This window comes from Arabidopsis lyrata (assembly GCF_000004255.2).
Source record: "Arabidopsis lyrata subsp. lyrata unplaced genomic scaffold ARALYscaffold_2, whole genome shotgun sequence".
NCBI lineage: Eukaryota > Viridiplantae > Streptophyta > Magnoliopsida > Brassicales > Brassicaceae > Arabidopsis > Arabidopsis lyrata.
The window spans coordinates 18359067-18379631 of NW_003302554.1; the positions used below are offsets into that span (position 1 = coordinate 18359067).

The 20565-nt window shown below is 36.9% G+C and overlaps 6 protein-coding genes and 1 long non-coding RNA gene across 7 annotated transcripts; 1 reads left to right on the plus strand and 6 right to left on the minus strand.

Annotated features, from left to right (window-relative positions):
- Positions 1–62: 62 nt before the first annotated feature.
- LOC9325275 (putative wall-associated receptor kinase-like 16) lies at positions 63–1109 on the minus strand. The gene has a single exon (XM_002889166.2). It carries the CDS (start codon positions 1107–1109, stop codon positions 63–65), a length of 1047 nt encoding a protein of 348 aa, XP_002889212.1.
- Positions 1110–3140: 2031 nt separating this feature from the next.
- On the minus strand, positions 3141–4114 carry LOC9325276 (protein LIGHT-DEPENDENT SHORT HYPOCOTYLS 7). The gene has a single exon (XM_002889167.2). The coding sequence runs from the start codon at positions 3886–3888 to the stop codon at positions 3313–3315; it is 576 nt and encodes a 191-aa protein (XP_002889213.1). The 5' UTR covers positions 3889–4114; the 3' UTR covers positions 3141–3312.
- A 1457-nt stretch (positions 4115–5571) lies between these two features.
- LOC9325277 (epidermis-specific secreted glycoprotein EP1) lies at positions 5572–7240 on the minus strand. The gene has a single exon (XM_002889168.2). It carries the CDS (start codon positions 7140–7142, stop codon positions 5775–5777), a length of 1368 nt encoding a protein of 455 aa, XP_002889214.1. The 5' UTR covers positions 7143–7240; the 3' UTR covers positions 5572–5774.
- A 924-nt stretch (positions 7241–8164) lies between these two features.
- On the minus strand, positions 8165–9972 carry LOC9325278 (epidermis-specific secreted glycoprotein EP1). The gene has a single exon (XM_021034797.1). The coding sequence runs from the start codon at positions 9712–9714 to the stop codon at positions 8356–8358; it is 1359 nt and encodes a 452-aa protein (XP_020890456.1). The 5' UTR covers positions 9715–9972; the 3' UTR covers positions 8165–8355.
- Positions 9973–12567: 2595 nt separating this feature from the next.
- LOC9325279 (epidermis-specific secreted glycoprotein EP1) lies at positions 12568–14176 on the minus strand. Its single transcript, XM_002889170.2, has one exon. It carries the CDS (start codon positions 14036–14038, stop codon positions 12713–12715), a length of 1326 nt encoding a protein of 441 aa, XP_002889216.1. The 5' UTR covers positions 14039–14176; the 3' UTR covers positions 12568–12712.
- A 1038-nt stretch (positions 14177–15214) lies between these two features.
- On the minus strand, positions 15215–17125 carry LOC110230813. The gene is made up of 3 exons (XR_002333971.1): positions 17005–17125; positions 16524–16621; positions 15215–15733 (listed from the first exon to the last, which is right to left on the minus strand). It is a non-coding gene; the product is annotated as an uncharacterized LOC110230813 (long non-coding RNA).
- Positions 17126–18104: 979 nt separating this feature from the next.
- LOC9325280 (ubiquitin-conjugating enzyme E2 35) lies at positions 18105–20477 on the plus strand. The gene is made up of 8 exons (XM_002887712.2): positions 18105–18303; positions 18469–18496; positions 18678–18764; positions 19228–19286; positions 19610–19651; positions 19743–19816; positions 19920–20017; positions 20129–20477. Exons 1-8 carry the CDS (start codon positions 18268–18270, stop codon positions 20164–20166), a joined length of 462 nt encoding a protein of 153 aa, XP_002887758.1. The 5' UTR covers positions 18105–18267; the 3' UTR covers positions 20167–20477.
- The last annotated feature ends 88 nt before the right edge of the window (positions 20478–20565 follow it).

Consider the following 20565-nt stretch of genomic DNA (forward strand, 5'->3'; position numbering starts at 1 on the left):
CTGAAAATATTATTATAACTGGATAGAGTTAAACTATTGGAAATATTGGAAAATCGACTACTTTACATGTTCTGAATTTGTCTCAGCTTTTTAGCCACTTCTTCAATCGTTGGCCTCTTCTCTGGCAATACTTCTACACAGCTTGCAGCAAGCTCTGCGCTAGCCTCCGCAGCATTTTGCTTCCCGTCCTTTATCAGATTCGACTTCAAGAACACCAAAAGATCTCTTCTTGTGGGTAAAGGGATAGGCATTAAAGAAAACTCTGAAACTGGAGTGAGGCTTGGAAACCTATCACGAGAGGCTTCAATGAACACATCATGAGGCTCTCGTCCAGTCAAGATCTCGATAAGCGTAGCACCAAATGCGAAAACATCAGTCTTCTCGTTAAATTTGCCAGTATCTACTGATTCTGGAGCTATAAACCCTATTGTTCCTTCAACCAAAGCTTCTACATAGGTCTCACCTAATGGAATTTCTAGGGACAGCCCGAAGTCAAATAGCTTGGCGTTTAAGTTATTGTCGAGCAGAACATTACCTGTCTTCACGTGCCTGTGAATCAGAGGTCTCGATTTCCCAACATGGAGATAAACAATCGCAGCTGCGACCTGAGCAGCGATACGAACCCTCCATTTCCATGGCAGAATCATGTTCTCTTCCTGCAAGTAAGCAGATAGATTCCCGTTTGGTACATATTCAAAGACAATAATCGGTACCTTGCTCTCCAAACAACAACCGAGAAGCTTCACCAGATTCCGGTTCATGCTGACGTATGCAGCTATAGCGATTTCCCTTATGCAATATTCCACGAGCTCATCATGATCGTTCGTTTTCTTAATTAGCACAGTTCCCCTGTTCTCAAGAACTCCCTGAAACAATCTATAGTTGTCGTCAAGAAGTAAGACAAGATCTTGATCGTAGTCTTTGGTTGCTTGCTTCAGCTCGTGTTCGGAGAATATATAGAAAGGATTATAGTCACCGTTCGAAATACGGATTAATTCTTCAACCAGTAACCCTCCGTTCTTCAGTGATGATAACTCACTGCAAGATGATTCGTAAGATGTTGTCCTCTCTGTTCTTAAACAACAAGTGATTAGTTTTTTGAAGAACATTGTTTCGATTTGAAAGAGCAGACAGACGAGATTGGGAAATTTAACAGGATTATTAATTAGAGTTGACCCAAAGAAAAGAGAAGCGTCGCCGAAGTTTCATTATCTATTGATTCTCTCTTCACACACACCAAAAAGTTGACAATTTTACGAGTCTATACCAAAAAGTGATTTAAAAATTCAGATCCAAAATGGGTTTCCAATAGAAAACTAGCCCTTTAATATTTCAACAAGCATATCTATTTTATTTTATTTTCTTTTGTCTAAACAAGCATATATAATATATACTTACATTCATATTTTTTCCCTTTTACTCAATCCCCACGTTGATGCAAATTTCATAGACAATATGTTTGAACAGATGACTTGCTTATCGTTATTAAAAGCTTCGATCCTAAACTTAAATGAATAATGGTTTTTCTTAAAGCAGTCGAGTTTAAAAATTAAGCCTATCAGTTATGGCTTAAAGTCTATAGTTGATTTGCTTGTTGTCAAAATTTAATTTGTTTTTTCGCTTCGGCTTTTCTTATCAGCAAAACGATGCACTAGTTGTACAAACGTTTAATTTTTTTTTTTGAATATAATTTAACATTAGATTAAAAAAAAAAATTACAGAAATCCCGTTATGTACTAGTCAATAGTCATGGACAATACAAGCGAATTATTTCTGTCGTTAATTTGTATTACTCCTTAAGTTCTCATGTTATAAGATTTAGTAAATAGAAATAGTACTGAGGGGGTTTTTTTTTTTATAGTAGCCTATTTCAGTCAGACCTATCCTGCAAACATCAGGTATAATTACCCCGAAAGTCGAATAAAATTAATACAAATAAGTAATCTTAAATTCGATAGTGAATAGTAATAACATCTTTGTTTCCGGCGTCAAAACTTTGCTTTACTCATTGTGGGATTAAATTCCCAATACGTAGCTCAATCCACCAATGCTTCCATTTTACACGTTAGAGTCTTAGAGGCTGGCTTTTCAAGCCAAGACTATGTATACCGTCAAAAGTCCATTATAATTAACCACCACTGATTAAACTAATTGTTGTGAGCTTGTTTAGTTCTGACATTTACATTCCTAACTCAAAGAAAAACAATGCCCAATCTGAAATATTTTGATAGTTTAGTACTTACATCTACTATATAACTCTACTATATATGTATATGTCATACGTGTGAGAATGAGATATAACATCAACCATCATTATTGTAACACAAATGAAGTAATGATGTAATAAGAATCAAGTTCAGTACTATTTCTGTTTACCAAATCTGATAACATGAGAACTTAATATATAAACAAAACGTGAAATATAGCTGGACCAATGTCTGTTTCAAACGGAAAAACTATCTTGCATTAGTGTTAACATTAAATACATGTTATAGTTATATATTTTCAAATTTCAAACGTAAATGTAAAAAAAACTTATAATCATGGATCTTAATCAATAAGGAAAAATTGAAGTGCCATCACGGTGGGATTAATACGCAGAGCTGTTTTTTTTTCTTGATCACTACTATAACACAAAACTAGCATACAAACATGTTTTAGGATAGCCTATACTCCTGTCTAAAGTACACGATTAAAAGATATAAATATATAAAACAAGTCTGCAAAACTGAACATTAATCTTTATCAAATTAAATATATATGTTACACCATTTTTAGCATTTTTAAATCCTCAAGGAGCAAACTCAAACATTCAAGATCCAACAAGACTAGAAACTACATTACAAAGAGCAAACAATAACCCGATAATTGCAATAAAAGAATGTTCATACATTCATATATTCATATATAAACTTATACCACACCTGGCTAAGCCGAAACTAGGGTTTTCTCGTGTGTGTATCAGTGTATGTATGTACATTCCCTAGGGTTTACAGTGTCGTAAAATGAAACGAATATACGTCAAAATTCGTCATTTTAATTTAAGCCCACATATAGCTAAGCAAGTGATGGTTATGAATCTGATTCACATGTTATTTATAAAAAGATCATAGAAGTAAGATTTCTTGTAGTATGGCGTATGTATAAAACTCAAGTCTGCAACAAAAGCTTACTATCAAGATGTATTTAATACATATGTAGAATTGCTACAGATCAGAAACGTGGTAAGTAAATAGAGATCGATTATATATAAAGAAATGCTTACCATTAATTAACCCCACTGTTGTTTTATTAATATTTTGTTTGCTTCCGCTAAGAAGGCAAGTTGGAGCTACTAGTAGTTCCCGTAGTACCATCTTCACCATCATGACTCTTCATTGGATTCCTCTTCTTCCTCTTCTTCCTTTTCTTGTACGGAACTCCTCTTGCCTTCGCCTGTGAATCTCTCACTTCCCTCAGAAAAACCCTAATTCCGCCGCCGGCAAAAGGGTTTCTCTCCGGCAACCCTCCGTTCTCCTCGAAAGCCGCTCTTAGCCGTCCGATCAAAGCATCTAAACTCCCCCACGCTTGTTTCAAAGGACAGTTACACTGTCCCGCTGGCTCAACCTGTCCGAAGAAAACGCATCCATGGATATGAACCTTTGTCTTCCCGAATTGGTCGAGATATTGGAGGAAATCTAGGATGTGGTTTGAGCCACACTGCGAGATGTGAACCGGTGGCTGTTGGTTACGCAGGTATTGACAAAACGTGTTCCAGTCTCGCCTTTTCTGTGACTCGTACCGGCTTAACGCTGGCGGGTTAGGAGGTGATTGCGGTTGGTGTGGTTGTGGTTGCGGTTGAGACGATCCTTCTGCTATTCCTTTACCTTTGTTGCTAGTACTAGCCATGGTAGATCGTTGATGGTTAAGTTGATATGATCTTCACCTCATAGCTAGTAGAGATAATTCATCAAAAAGAAAAAAAAAAAAAAGGTTTTTCTATCTTTGGTCTTGGAAGGAGAAGAAGAGGGGAATATGGAGAAACTATGTCAATGATGGTGGGGGAAAACTTTAGAAAAATTTTGTACACTAATTAGAAATAGTCTTATTATATTCTCGCGTAAATTATTTGATGGGAATATATATATATACACACACGTAGCATCAAATCAATAAGGGGTAAAAAAAACTAAAAGCAAGTGTTCTTCTATATATTATTTCCCTTTATTTTTCTTGTCAGCAAAATCTAGTGATCTATAAATATAATTAATCAACCTCCAATAAATCATTTTTTATAAGTTCGTTTTTAGTTGAAACTTGAAAGTAAAGTGATTGCTCTCCAGATTTATTTCAAGCCAAACATACTTAAAACGTAGATGTATACAAATTAAACTAATTAAGTAAATGGAAATTAAGTAGATGATTATTTTTGGGATTATCAAGTTAAGTGATAGATGAGGGAGACAGGAGCTGGGACCTGCAAGAGTGCTTTAGTTCTTTTTTTTTCAATCGGTAGACCTATCAAATTATTTTCCCTTCCTTTAATCTGTACGATTAGCATTTAAGTATTGTTTACTAACTTTATTTAAATATATTTGTTGCTATGAAAATTATAATTATGTTTCCATTCAGCTTAGCAATCATTGTCAGACGAATATTGCCGCCCTATCATGTGTAAGTGTAACAAAGGAAAAAACGAAAACAATACTGGAATAGAGAAATAACACAAACACTGTTGTTTTTCTTTGTTAAGCATAAATTTTAGATAAAAAGTATGATCTAGTACTGGTAGAAATATGTCTACGGATTCATGCGTTTTCTTTGTCGTGCATGTAAACTGGAAACAGTGAAAAAACAAACATAAGAAGGATGTCGATACATCTATAATTAATAGGCCTATAAATAAAGCCCAATGGACCTTGTATTCTGCCAAACTCCCACCCCGCTCTATGATTATAAAATGTTATCAAAACAAATATGATTCTCTCAAATAGAACCAGACATATAATCTATGGAGGTCCCAATCCCAAAGATCCGCGATGGACGCTTGCATTTACTTATTTAAAGTTTTGTCATCTACAGAATTCTAATGTTATTGGATTATATTAATAAATTTGTTGTTAAACTTAATTAAGACTAAGGATAGTCCTTTTTGGCTGCCACTGAAGCACTGACCAATCGTTTACTATAAAATTTCTAATAAACTAGGTGAATATCCATTATTCAAGGGTTGGTTGAATAGTTTTTTTCTTTCTAAAATGATAGCATAACTTTTGTGGTTAAAAGAAGGATTCCCTTTGTTTATATTTAAAACCATTACCTACCTACTCTCCTAGGATATGATTCTTCCTAATTTTCAATAAATTTGTGTTTTTTTATTTATTTTCTTGCAGATACTCATTCAACCAAGAAAAGAAAAATCTCAGTAATCAGTCGTATGCATAGAGAAAATGGTCCCACGGCATAATCATTAACTAACAGAAAATTATGAAATGTACAACAATATCGAGTTGTCTCAAAAAATTTTTTTTTTCTTTTCTCCGTTGTCTCAATGTTATTTATACAAAACAAAAGCATTAATTGCATTCAGTATTGTATAAAGGACACATTAGAATGATCGACTATTACTTTGAAAATCTGAGGAACATCGATTATTATTTTCCCTTTTGATAATGTCAAACTTGACTAGGACTGGGCATATCACTCTAGTAGACAAAAACAAAAACGGTGAATCATTACAACAACACCGATTATGGAATAAATCTCTGAGAATTCTTCAGTAAAAATAAAACTCGCTAATATTTGATATAAGCAACGGAAGAAGTGTTGGCGTCTTTGATGAGTGTACCAAGAAGAGGAGCAAGCAAACACTTCTTGTCCTTCTCCTTGTAGAAGTAACCCAAACACTTGCAATCACGATCGCATTTAGCCTTGCAATCGTTCACAGAAGTTGGGCCTTGTCCACCATTAACATAAGGCCCAGTAAAATGCTCAACACCGACTATCTTGTAATAATTGACAGTTTTACCCTTGCCTCCGCCACAAAACTGCGTCGTCTTAGGTGGTGCGCATTTATCACTCCAAGCTAACAGACCTTTCGGTGTAGGGCATCCGACGCACATTCCTCGATTGCAGTAACCGTAATCGCCGCAAAACGTCGGCAAACCGCATTGACGGACGAAGTAAGTGGAGAAGAATGAGAAACTCTCTTCCCATTCAAGATACGTCGCGACTGGGAAATACGAGTAAGCCTTGAGACTCCCGTCAGATCCGAGTCTGAGATACGAAATCGTTCCGTTGTAATTGATTTTGTTCAGATTTAAAGTTCCTCCTCCGCTTCCGATTGGTCTGACTTGGAGTAACCGGCGGTTATTACCCGGATTTGTAGCGGGTTGTGGTGCGGGTTCTAGGAGAAGCTCGTAAGCTGACGGCTCCGTTAAATTGTCGAACTCTCTTGTAACAGCGAACGTGACGGTGCCGCGGAAATCGTGATCCGGCCATCCACCGTAAACTAACGGCTTACCGGTTCTGTTAACGTACATGGTTAAACCTTTGTTTTCCAGCACCATGCTGTACGGACCATCGGAGCCGTTCATAGCAGATGTCCGGCTAACGAGTTTGTTAACACCGTTAACTTTTAGGGATTGGCCGACGAGGAGTGTATCGGTTGGGTGATCAAAACTCTGCCAAACGAATTTTCCATGTTTGTCGTGTAGCACCATGTTGCCGTTGGGCAAGATCTCGAATCCGGTGACACCTTTGTTGGCTGTGTTAGTCTGCCACTTGACATGGCCGTTTAACTCAGCGAGCACAAGGTTGCCGTTGCGGCCGAGTGAGAGTGTGGAGTTGTCACCGACGGGGTTGTTGCGATTGGCGTCCCAAATCCAACGCGTGAAACTCATGTCACGCCTGGATCCGACTCGGAGAGCTAAAACGTAGGCGCTAGGAGTAGTATTGTAGAACATGAGCTGGAAAGGAAATGTGAAGAAGTCCTGATTCGGTGAGTCGAGGAATCGGTAACTCGCGTCGTACTCGGTTATGTATGGGGCGTAGGAGGGTTCGTTGAGGACTCTGAATTGTTTCTCGGGAGGGACTTGGGCCATGACCACCGAAACAGTGGAAATGGCAAGTGCCGTGATTACTAAGAAATCAAATCGAAGCATGATTGTGCTCTTTACGTTTGCTGAGATTTAGTGGAGTGAGATGATTTTCTAAAAGTTGTATCCTTTGTGTGTATATATAAGATCTTCGCTTTGGATTTTGGGCTATATTCGTTTGAAAAGTCCCAAGTTTTTGTGTTTTAGACTTTTAGCTGAAAAGTCCAAGTTGCATAATTGTGACTTCGTTATACAGATCAACCAATGGCTCATTTATGATTTGGATAAGATAAGTCTACTGAGAATTTTCGAAAATTCTCGTAATTATTGTTCTTTGAGTAAAGCCCTAATTACATATTGTTCTGTCAGAAATATATGATGATTATACGATTTACTCTTACCCTTTTGTATAACTAATCTCATGAAAATTGTTCAGACAAAGTTTACCTTAACTTCTTAAATAAGCTTTGTGTCCAAAAAAAAAAGAGAAGCTTTTCTCAAACTAGCTATATCAATTTCTCGATTTTACCGTCTTGTATACTGTAAATACTATGAAGTAATTTTATATATACTAAACTACACAATCCCCCCAGGCCCCAACCCGCCACTAGACTGTCGTATATTACAAATCATATTTTCATCCGAGATAATGCTAACAGATATAAAAACATTTACGCCAGCTTTAACAGTTAAAAATCAAAACTCACGATATTACCTTGTGATGATCGAATCTATTATGTAAGTTAAAACATCAAAACTTGTATAGCAGCCGGGCAAGCATTCTCTTTCTATTAATGATAAGTAACAACTGTCGATTTGAAAAGTAAGACCACAAAACTTGTATTTACAACTCTGTCCGAATGGACGTGGTACGTGGACCACACGGTGTGTCCGATTAAGATAGAATTATTGGGCTATGACAGAGCCTAAAGGCCCAATGAGTTGAAGAAGTGATAAAAGTGTTTTTTTTTTTGACAATATGAGTCCGACTGACCCACTACAATCCTCCATTGAATTAACCAAGTGAGGACTCGTCCAAGTGGAGGACCAGTGGACTACAAAACTCTGGTCAGAGGCAAACGAAACAATGAAAAGTTTCACATGGTATTTTGATTCTAAAAGGTACTATATATATATATATAGTAAATAAAGCCAATGGCTTTGAAATGAAAGAGGTAGTACAGTAATTTAACGGTGCATCATTACAAAGCACACCAATTATTCATTAATTCTCTAAGAATTCAAGTAGAATTCGGTATATAAATCTTGCGATAAAACACTAATATTTGATATAAGCAACAGAAGAAGTGTTGGCATCTTTGAGAAGTGTACCGAGAAGAGGAGCAAGCAAACACTTCTTGTCTTTCTCCTTGTAGAAGTAACCCAAACACTTGCAATCACGATCGCACTTGGCCTTGCAATCGTTCACAGAAGTTGGGCCTTGTCCATCATTAACATAAGGCCCAGTAAAATGCTCAACACCGACTATCTTGTAATAATTGACAGCTTTTCCGCTGCAAAACTGTGTCGTTTTAGGTGGTGCGCATTTATTGCTCCATCCGAGTAATCCTTTTGGTGTAGGACACGCGATGCACATCCCTCGATCGCAGTAACCGTAATCGCCGCAAAACGACGGTAGGCCACATTGACGGACGAAGTAAGTGGAGAAGAATGAGAAACTCTCTTCCCATTTGAGATACGTAGCTGGTGGGAAATACGAGTAAGCCTTGAGACTCCCGTCAGATCCGAGTCTGAGATACGAAATCGTTCCGTTGTAATTGATTTTGTTCAGATTTAAAGTTCCTCCTCCGCTTCCGATTGGTCTAACTTGGAGTAACCGGCGGTTATTACCCGGATTTGTAGCGGGTTGTGGTGCGGGTTCTAGGAGAAGCTCGTAAGCTGACGGCTCCGTTAAATTATCGAACTCTCTTGTAACGGCGAACGTTACGGTGCCGCGGAAATCGTGATCCGGCCATCCGCCGTAAACTAACGGCGTACCGGTTTTGTTAACGTACATGGTTAAACCTTTGTTGTCCAGCACCATGCTGTACGGACCATCTGAGCCGTTTAAATCGGATGTACGGCTAACGAGTTTGTTAACGCCGTTAACTTTTAACGACTGACCGTTGAGGAGTGTATCGGTGGGGTGATCAAAACTCTGCCAAACGAATTTGCCGTTTTTGTCGTGTAGGACCATGTTGCCGTTGGGTAAGATTCGGAAACCGGTGACGCCTTTGTTAGCTGTGTTAGTCTGCCACTTGACTCGTCCGTCAGCTTCAGCGAGGACGAGGTTGCCGTTACGACCGAGTGAGAGTGTAGAGTTTTCTCCGACGGGATTGTTGCGATTTGCGTCCCATATCCAACGCATGGTAGACTCGTCACGCCTGAGTCCGACTCGGAGACCTAAGATGTAGGCGCTAGGGGTAGTGTTGTAAAACAAGAGCTGGAATGGTGACGTGAAGAAGCTCTGGTTTGATGATTCGATGAATCTGTAACTTGCGTCGTACTCGGTGATGTATTGACCGAATTCGCCGTCGTTGACGACTCTGAATTGTTTCTCTGGAGGGACTTGAGCTATAACCACTGAAACAGTGGCAATGGCAAGTGCTAAAGTTAATAAGATATGAAATCGAGACATGATTTTGTTTTTTTGGGGGTTGAGGACTGAGATGATTATGTAGAAGATGTATCATGTGGGTGGTTTATATAAGTTGTTTAGCTTTGGATTATTGGCTGTATTCATTTGAAAAGTCAAAGCTGCTAATTGCGACTTGACTAAAGAAGAAGATCAAGCAAATTGGTGCTGTACAATGGGGCCGAGTGCGATTGATGATTTGGATAAGTTTTGTCTAGTGACTAGTGCAGATTATCGAATATTCGTCATAACAATATTCCTTTTTGAACATTACCATGTAATTAATTTTTTTGATTGTACGTACATGATTAACCTTTTTATGAATTTTTCTTTATACTATCGTTTTCTAGAGTAGAAGGCTTGAATCCGGATTTTCTGTCTAAAACTTGAATACAGATACAAAACTTCTAAATTGTATTATGAGTGGATTGGTTGGTTTTTTAGTAAATACAGCACCGTAGTTTATGACCTCTATCGATCTGTGGTTATGACATCAAAGCTGTGGGTTTAGTTTTGAAGAAAACATCAAAGTTGTGGATTTTTCTTTGATGCGGGGCCAAACTTTGGCTTTTCATTATAAAATTGAAGTACACGTATCCATGGGTAGCTGAGATCCATGTATCGTATTCTTACATGTGCACCAAATGAAACCCAAACAAATATAATGGCTGACAAAGATATCTACGATAATATTACGGCATCTTGAATTTACCAATCACATAAATCATAAAATTTTCAAAAATTACGATGTGTAACGGAACAAGTAGGGAATCTAAAAAAAACACCTAAGAGCACCATTATTGGTGGTTTCTTAGATGGTTCTTAACTTTTTAATCTTAGAATTAAACATTGAAAAATAAATCAAAACAAATTAAAATGCTAAGATTTGACTCTTAGCTAAGAGCTTTTTGGAGTGTTAAGAGCTAAGATTTGACTCTTAACTTACAAAAACCAAAATTTTAATATTAAACAATGTTAAGAGATAAAGTTAAGAACCCCTTGTTAATGATGGTCTAAGAAGTACTACGTTTACACTTGGGCTTGATCCTTGGAACAACTTCAAAACAGAGGATGAAGAAAGACTTGACAAGCAGACAGGCCCGGCCCATAGGACAAGTCACTGAAGCCACCGATTTGGACCTCAAATTGAGGTCTTTTTACCTAAAAATTTGTTAAGTTTTTTTAATATACCATAATTTTTGTTGGGCCTTTTAAAAATATTGTGAGATTTTAGAGACAACTACAACATACTTTTTGATGGTAAAAATCTAATTTCAAAGAAAATCTTTTTAATGGCTTTAAGTTTTGTTTAGGGCACATAAATTTACCGGACCGGCACTGCAAGCAGAAGAACGCTTTGGAAATGCAAAGATTTGCTTGCTAAGTTCAAACCTGTGTTCGGCTGCCCAGAAATAGAATTGAATATTAAGCTCCTTGAGAACTGTTGCATTCCCCAGGATGTATTTCACAACCGAGCTGGAGATCTCAGTCGTGCTGTATATCGTAACAAACTCGACCGATGTTAGCAGACACTTAGGCACAGTTGATCTTGAGATATCCTATATATCTAGAGGATAGTAAACCCACTACATAATATGAAGGACAAGAAAGGAAAAACGTAATGAGAATGTATAGTTTAGTTAAGTAATTGGGCAAAAACAAATTCAAGAGTTACTTATAAAATAAATTACCAACTCTAGAGATTTTAGGTTTGGACAACTTGCGAGAAACGTTGGTAACATCTCTAAACCATAGGAATCCATAGAAACGTCCAAATAGGTTAAGTTAGAGAACGGAGGCATTGGTTCCGGTCTCGAGTAAGCACACATAGCCTTCTGTTGTTATACCGCAGCTTGCAACCTGACTTTTTAAATAAAAATAACTGGACGGGTCTATAAATTTATAAATTAAACGTTTTCGTATTTTTTCATTGAGAAAACGATATGTAGTTCTTGAAATTCCAAAACATATATACAGTATATATATGTACATTTTTGTCTGTTTGATAACTATTAACCCTTGTTCTAAAAATCGGCCGCCTAGCCGATTACTCTTCCGGATAGGCGCTCATCGGAGCACCACCGCCGCGATTTGGATGAATTCGCTCAAAAAATCGGAAACTTTTAGAAAAACTCACTTTTGATGAAATTGAAGTTCTAAATCGGTCTTTAGGTTGTAGATCTATCATATTTGGGTAAAAATCACTGAGAAAACGATAGCAATCGTGAGAAAAAAAAACAAAAAACGGTGAAATTAGGGTTTCAGTCGCGCAGGATCTGAGGAAGAAGACGAGGGCAATTTAGTCATTTACTATTTTATTAAACCAAAAAATAAGAAAAAATGACAAAATACGTCACTTGAGGCTCGAACCCATGGCTACGCATAAAGTCGTTATTTGCCACTGGACCATATTAATTTATTGACATATGTTCCAACGTTTGTTATATATACACATATACAAATAAAAATATTAAAAACTAATCCCCGTTTAATCTCCGATTTTTTCGCTAGGCGCTAGGCCCACCCCGAACGTCTGATTAACGCCTAGCGATTTTTTGAACAAGGCTATTAACTAATAACCAGCGTTGACTGGGCAAATCTTACGAAACAAAAAGGTGACGCGGCGTTGAAGCATCGTAGCACGCATCTTATTCTCTCCATCACGATGCAAATTCGCTATTTTTTTTTTTTTTATTTTTTTTTTTTGAAAGTTTAGCTACGTAACAAAACTATTTAATACTATTAAAGTTTCAATTTAATAATTCCTTGACAGGCCAACTAATTATTGTATTACGTGCACGTGGGGTCTTGTGCGTTACTGACAAAGCATCGTATATTCGTATTTTATGAATAGACTAGAAATTGATCTACTAATTTCTTTCACTTCACTTTATTAAGATGTAACTTGAGAATCAGTACACCATTTAAAAAAGGGTAAACAAACGAAATTTAACCTTATTAAAACACAGCACAATAATTTTATTTATATGACTTTCACACCTCAAAGAGTGAACTTTTGGTTAGCATTAGGAGCTTTGACGTAAGCAACCAGCGAAGAATCTCCGGTTCTAGTCAATGTCTTGAGCTCGTAACCCAACCAACACTTCGAACTCTTCCTATTGTAGAAAAACCCTAAACATTTGCAATCTCTCGTACACTTGTCCCCACACGCACTCTCAGTCGTCGATGATCCACCGTTATATTTTGTCATGAAACTATCAGCTCCTTCGATCTTGAAGTAGTGAAATGTCTTGGGATCGCAACTTGCGAGACTCGGAGTTTTACATGTCTCGTCCCAACCAAGAAGCCCTTTGTCGCTAGGACAAGCGTTACACTGACCTTTCTTACACAAACCAAAACCCAAACAATGCTCAGGGATCCTACACTCGTCGTTACCGTCAGTGTCGTCGTTAGTAAACGCCGTGTATGTCACGTCCCAAGCCGTGGAAGTCGCCAACGTACTGTAACTCCAAACTCTGATGTTTCCGTCTGACTCTAACCGAATAAAACTCAACGTCGCGTTGTGTTTCGGCCGTGAGAGGAACGTTGAAACGTTGAATTTAGAACCAGAATCGACACCTTCCATGTGTAGACCCCACGTTGTGTCCGAATCTTCCACGGCTTGGAACGTCATAGACTGTAACTGAGTTATTTTGGTGAAGAATTCGTATTCGTAATAAGCGATTGGTTTCGGAGTTTTGTTTGTCGTGTAGTACAAGACTAGCTTCTTGGCTTCCATCACGAGACTGTACGGTCCGTTTGTGTTGACCGATGGAGACAGTCTGCTTACGAGCTTGGTCCGACCGTTGAGTTTCAAAGACTGTCCAACGAGAAGTGTGTCGGTGGGGGAATCAAAGCTCTGCCATACAAATTTTCCACTGGAATCGTATATTACCATATTGCCATTCTCCAAGATTTTGATCCCCACGGCGCCTTTGTTAGCCGTGTTCGTTTGCCAGACCACACGGCCATCGGCTTCAGCGAGTACGAGGTTCCCGTCTTCACCGAAAGTCAACGTCGCATTTTCTTTGACCGGTGAGCCTCTGTTTGCTTCCCAGACCCATCTGAGAGTGGATTCTTGGGCTCTATTTCCGATTCTAAGAGCGAGAGTGTATGCGTTTGGGGTTGTGTTGTAGAAACAGAGACGGAAGTTGTCGCTGAAGGGGACGAAGCCACGTACGTCGGGGTTGTACTCGATTGGACTGTAATCGGTGTATCCTCCTTCGTTGACCACTCGGAATTGGTCGTCGACGGGAACTTTGGCTTGTGCTCCAATTAAGAAGATGGAGAGGGTTAAGCAGAGAGCTAATGTGATTGAGAATTTCATTTTGTTATGTGTGTTTGATGGATTTTGGTGTGTTTTGAGTATACAGAGAAAGCTTTTATTTATAGGAGGAGCCAAGGACGTCTTTGTTTTTTATTAGTTTAATAATATATTTTTTGTCGACTATTATTTTTGAACGACTTTTTTGGTCTTTGTTTAGCTATAATATAATCTAGTTTTGCTGGTTTTGTTTAGAACATTTTAGAAAGAGTAATCTCAATGCTAAATCGTGCACGATTAGCAAACCCCAGTCAACGGTTACAGTTTGATATTATAATTCCCTTAGTAAAATAAAAAATTTCTAGATTTATTTTCTACAAAATCTTCACTCTTTCTTCAATAAGAACTTCTATAATAGTTAATTGATTCTATTTGGTGGAAAATACAGATCTTATATATGAAAAAAGCATGACATGTTTCTTATACAAATCGAATCAATTAATTATATATTTTGTCGGATTTTAATTATACTTTCTTGCACTGCGTCAACATTAGTTAAAATAAATTTGAAATAGTACTAGAGCTGCGTATTGAATCGAACGAAATAAATCACGCATTTGAGTTAGGACCGACCGACCAACCACTTTAAATTATTAGCTACATACCTGGAAGTGGAAGATGCGCATAGTCGATTCTCTCGTCTCATTGAACTTTGTCTAAATCATTTATTGACTCACGTCGCATTCACATAGATTATAGATAGAACTCGATATGTTTCAAATACATGCAATTTGATATAGTTATCTAGTAATAAATATCATTATGGTTTTAATTGTCTTTTGTGAAGTTAATCTGAACTATTCTGACCACTTGCTAATAAAGTAATTTGAAGAAGTTTTACAAATATAAACAATAAAGAATTATTTTTGTAATGATTTAGAACGGATTTTTAACAAAAAAAAAAATGATTTAGATCGGATCTTTGATATTCATGTGTGTCCCAATGCCCGGCGGCTTGCCAGGTGTGTGGGGGTACAGGTCTTATTCGACGGCTACTTTTTTTACAAAAAAAAATTTTTTTGGCAAACATTTTATTATTCTTTTTCTGAGGCCATGTGGCCAACTTGTTTTAAGTTGCTACTCAATGATGAAAAATTTCCGAAAAGAATTTACACATGAAATAACATGTGATTTTGAGATGTATATATAGTGCTATGTACAGCTAGAAAAATCATAACATAAAGCCTTAATTAAGATGATGTACATTGCTTAGAAAGTAGAAACAGCGACAATCGAATGAATCGGAACCGACCGAAGTGCCAAGGTCTAACAGAGACAATCGAACCCTTAAAACTACTAAAAACCAAATCGATTCGAAACAGAAAACTGCAGCCTAAAATAGAATCTTTGATGTTGTTTTAATTTGTACTATGAAGCATATTAATATCTCCAAAGGGCCCAAAACCGGCCATAAAAATGTGGGTATATAAGTTACGAGGCGACAGAAGCTAAGAGCATGTGCAGTGGAAAGTTCTCACAAGTGTTCTCAAGAATATAAAAAATAAAAATAATAAAAAGTAAGAGAGAGACATGAGCATGGATTTTAAATAAATTTTGAGAAGTTGCTCTAAGCGATCAATTTTGAAAGATGGGAGCGTAGATGATCTCAGGTTGCGCGTGAGTTTTTCTCTCTGTTCCCGAAATCCATCTCTCAGAATTCCCGACCTTGAATACCTGACCCTCTTCTGAATTTCCGATCTGCAAACAGTATTTCGAGAATCAACTAAAAGTGCTCTAAAAGTGATTCGTGCTTCTACTAAAAATAAAGTGATTCGTGCTTCGACTAAAGTGTTTTTTACAAGATTTTTAACTAAAGTGTGATTTGGCTAATAACTTGACTTAAATGCGTAAGTGTTTCCAAGTCTTTCAACTAGTCGTGTTTTGACTAAACCGGGTAAGTTCGTGTTTTATATATATTGGGCCTTTGTTACGTTTAAAGTGTTCAACATTGTAACTAATGTACTTCACTACGTATGTTTTGTTTAGAAGTATGCTTGGAACAATGTGTTTCGACTCTAAGTACATTGATTTAGTGGGATTTAGTGTTTTACTAAGTATCTTCCTTAGAATTTAGACATAAGTTTTATGACTAAGTGGTTCGATTGATTTTTGACTAAAGCGATTTGGTTGAATTGATTTAGTGTTTGATGTGTATTTTTTAAGACGTGAGTTTTTTGATTCAGTGCTTCGACTAATTTTTTGACTACAATTTGTTGAAATGATTTGGTGTTTACTAAGTATGTTTTTCAGACTTACATGCTTCAACTAATTTATTTAGGCGTGTGCTTAGAATTAAAAGTTCTGCTTCATTTTCATAGTTGGTCTTTTTGATTAAGTGTTTTACTACTAAATGTTTATGAGTGTGTTTTTAAAGTAGAATTAAAAAGTTTACATTAAAAAGTGTTTTGAGTGATGAGTATTTCGACTAAAAAGAGCTTCAGTTATTATGCAGAACTAGTGTTGTTTTTGGAAAGCATTGAAAACTAACCTGGAGGAAATTGCAATTCATGTTTGGGCTTTAGCTCTAAGTAGTGGAAATTGTTGTTGGATTGAAAGCTTTGTCCTCCTCACCAGAATTACTGATCCCTAGCAAAAAAAATTATATCTTGATTAATAACATTATTAGGACTATTATCAAAAAATAACATTATTAGGACTATTATCAAATAAATAATAACGAAAATAAACGATTCATGGTATAAAACATTGCACCATAATCATTCAACATTTGGAATCCATAAGTTTAAACGAAGTATCATCAAAAAGAAGAACGTAGAAATCAAAATCAACATGGGTCAAAGACTCAAACAAAGCACTAACAGCCAAATTCCGCCTAAAAAAACCCAAACAATAAGGCATGAAAGAAACTGGGAATTTAAGTACATATAGAGAGAAAAAAGGTAATGTACAAAGGTTACATAGACACAGTTTTCACTTTTCACCCTAAAGTAAAGTACAAAGTAACTCACCGATGATTGGCTGAGTTTTGCCGCCGGAGAAGAAGAGAGAATCAGACAAGAAGAGACAAAAAGAGAATAAGTTTCGATTTACATGTGTTGGATTAGATAATTTAGTGGTAGCGAAAGCTGTGTTGTGTGTATTACTATATATAGACAAGTTTTCTTTACCGTTGGGGAAATTCACTAACGGATAGTTTTCGAATCCTCAAGTAGTGAGTCAGCTTTTGACGTCATAAGTTACCGTTACATCCTCAACGGCTAACTCACAGTTACCTACCTGCATAGTCCGCTCTCTACTTTAAAGTCGTATTCTTCTGGGCTTCCGAGATCGGCCCAACCCATCAATCAATTATTTTTAAAATGTCTACATATCAACCTTTAGGCCTGGGCTTTCGGTTAACCGTTCGGTTATCGGTTGGATCCGTTCGGTTATCGGTTCTTTCGGTTTCAAAATTTAGTACCATTCGGATATTTTGAAATTTCGGTTCGGTTCCGGTTTTTCCGGTTTTAAAATTTAGTATCCATTCGGTTATTTTGCTTAGGATATTTTCGGATATTTCGGTTATTTTTGAGTATTTTCGGATATTTTTGGATATATTTATGTTATTTTCGAGTATTTTTACTATTTTTATATATTTTTTAAGTATTTTTGATTATTTGGTCTATAAATAACTAATTATTTTGAAAATATAATTGTATTTCGGATATTTCGGTTACCTGAAATATTTCGGTTCGGTACCGATTCGGTTACGGTTATTTTGGTTATATAATTTACTATCCATTCGGTTATTTTCAAATTTTCGGTTCGGTTCGGTTTGGTTTTTTTTTGCTTCAGTTTCGGTTCAGTACATTCGGTTCGGTTTATTTGCCCACGCCTATCAACCTTAATGGATATATATGGGCCTCATATATAAAAAACTTTCATGGACTGACAATCCCAGAAAGTTTGATTAGAGAGAATATCTGTAATAAACAATAAAAGAGGGAAATATATGTAATTTTGAAAACTGTAGGAAAAAATCGATAAATAAGTCAGACTTTAGGGGAGGTCAGCAATAAACAAAGGTTGTAGGAAAAATACGTAATAAAAGCTAATTATCGAATACTAATATTATTATCTTCGTTCGTCCAGAGCAGAATTTTGAAGATAGAGAAAGGAAATCGAATTAAAATCATCGTCAGATTCGAGAGACGACGACGAAGTTGTTCTCGATTATCATCAGCGGCTCCCTTCAAAAACCCTAACTCTCTGAGCTCGATCGACAAGTGATAATGGCCAACAGTAATTTGCCGCGAAGAATCATCAAGGTTTGTTTTCCAATCTCGTTTTTGATTCCTTGGACTTGCTTCGCCGATCTCTGTTTCTATCGGAGTCTCGTTTCGTTTCTTTCGATGTGGAATCGAATCACCGAATTTTGACATCTCTGTTACTTGTAATTTTCTTAACTTTTGTTTTTTCTTGCGATCTGATAGGAAACTCAACGTCTGCTCAGTGAACCGGGTAAAAAACTCTTTGATTCAACCTGCCTTGTTGAGTTCTAGTGTTGATTTTGAGCTTATAATATCAATCTTGATGATTGAATTGTGGATCCGAAATGTGATCGTCCATGGAGTTTGGAATTTGGTTGTAGAGTAAGATAAAATCTGATTTTAAATGAGTTTTGTTCGATTGATTGCTGCAGCTCCCGGTATAAGTGCCTCTCCGTCTGAGGATAATATGCGGTATTTCAACGTTATGATTCTTGGTCCTACACAATCACCTTATGAAGGTAATTAATTGTTTACAAGATGTTCTTCCTTGGTTTGAGGGTTTTTATTCCTTTTTCGTTTCTTATGGTAGAGTGCATACCCGTATAGCTGTAAGTTGATGTGTTTTGAAGCTACGTACTTCTTTTTATGCGGGCTACTTTGTTTTCTTGTTTATGGAGGTAGTCAAAATAGTCTTCTGATAATCTGAGTGTTAGATTTTTGCTTTGAGAGTACAACATGTTTATGTCAAGCAATGATTGCTAATGCTCTTGTAGATTGTTGGTGACAGTACTGATAAGTATAATCCTACTTAGTCTTATTATCACCACATTTTATTTTGTTTCCTACTGCTGTTGCGTTAGTAGATGCTAAGTTAAAAACTTGTACAGTTTTTCCTCCTTTGAATAAGATCTTCTCTCTATCAAGATTTTAACGTTTTATTGAGTAGTATATGCCAATCATTTGCTTCATTCCATCTTCTAGGAGGAGTTTTCAAGTTGGAGCTCTTTTTGCCGGAAGAATACCCTATGGCAGCTCCCAAGGTAGGTTTCTTGGATTTGTGGGCTTTATTTTCACCTTTTGTTTTTCATTTATGTTATGAAGTCCTTGCATCCGATGGTGATTGAATAGCTATGAGGATCTAGTTATTAAGTAAATATATTGGTTTGGGTACATATCAAATGATCTCTGAGAATGGTGATTCTGTTTGGCTTATGAGTGACTTAAATGTAATGGCACGTTTCTTCTCATTGTTTCTCTTGTCGAATGGGTTAGTAGATTCAGTTCTTGAATGTTGGAGTTTGTGTGGAGCATTTCTCTATACTCTAACACTTGCTGGCTCTTTTAATAGTTTAATTTGTAACAGGTTAGGTTTCTCACAAAGATATACCATCCTAACATTGACAAGGTCTGTTCTGAATCATTCCTCTCCTTTGGATGTCCTTTATTATCTACACAACCAAACTCATTGTTCTAATTATGTCTATTTGCACGTACAGCTTGGAAGAATCTGTCTTGATATTCTGAAGGACAAATGGAGTCCTGCACTACAAATACGAACAGTGCTCTTAAGGTATATGAGCTGATTACATTAGATTCTTTCCTGCTAAAAAACATAGGTTTCTTGGGGCTTGACTTCTTTATCTTATTCTATCAATGTGTGCAATCCTGAAAAGTATTCAAGCTCTTCTGAGTGCACCAAACCCAGATGACCCGCTGTCTGAGAACATTGCGAAGCACTGGAAGAGTAATGAGGCAGAAGCTGTGGAGACAGGTGATGTGATCTTAACTCTGAACTTAACTTGTTACAACACTCCTTGTACTTTGGTTTTCTTTGTGATCGTTATGTTGGTATCTCACATCCTTGTGAACTATATCTGCGCAGCCAAAGAATGGACCCGCCTTTACGCAAGTGGCGCATAATGGATTGGAGGGTGAAAAGATCTCTTTCATCCAAATAACATTACATTTGATGAAATCTATCTCAACAGAAAGCTTATATTTTGCTGGCTCGTCCCCCTCATAATTACAAATTCGTGTTTTCGTCTCCATTAAGCCTGTAATTTCTCTAAATCACTGTATCATTATCAATAGGATCAAGACTCGTTTTTCATATTTGAAGTACTTTGACTCAATAGGATCAAAGTTCTTTGAGTCAAAAGTTCTCTTTCTCTACTCTGTCTAAGCTCTGTAAATTTTCACCGATAGAGGTTGTTAATCATTGTTGGCGTAAAGACTTTTACAAATAGGCAATGAGAGTGACGATTGAGAGGTGGTTGTATTTTTTTGGAAAGAGTCGATCTCAGGAAGAAACGATAATGA

Excerpts from the sequence above, each read along its gene's own strand:
- LOC9325275 (XM_002889166.2), bottom strand. The coding sequence starts at position 1,109 with ATGTTCTTCAAAAAACTAATCACTTGTTGTTTAAGAACAGAGAGGACA.
- LOC9325276 (XM_002889167.2), bottom strand. The coding sequence starts at position 3,888 with ATGGCTAGTACTAGCAACAAAGGTAAAGGAATAGCAGAAGGATCGTCT.
- LOC9325277 (XM_002889168.2), bottom strand. The coding sequence starts at position 7,142 with ATGCTTCGATTTGATTTCTTAGTAATCACGGCACTTGCCATTTCCACT.
- LOC9325278 (XM_021034797.1), bottom strand. The coding sequence starts at position 9,714 with ATGTCTCGATTTCATATCTTATTAACTTTAGCACTTGCCATTGCCACT.
- LOC9325279 (XM_002889170.2), bottom strand. The coding sequence starts at position 14,038 with ATGAAATTCTCAATCACATTAGCTCTCTGCTTAACCCTCTCCATCTTC.
- LOC9325280 (XM_002887712.2), top strand. The coding sequence starts at position 18,268 with ATGGCCAACAGTAATTTGCCGCGAAGAATCATCAAG. Across the intron at positions 19,287-19,609 it reads ACCCTATGGCAGCTCCCAAG|GTTAGGTTTCTCACAAAGAT; the intron begins GTAGGTTTCTTG and ends AATTTGTAACAG. Across the intron at positions 19,817-19,919 it reads ATACGAACAGTGCTCTTAAG|TATTCAAGCTCTTCTGAGTG; the intron begins GTATATGAGCTG and ends AATCCTGAAAAG.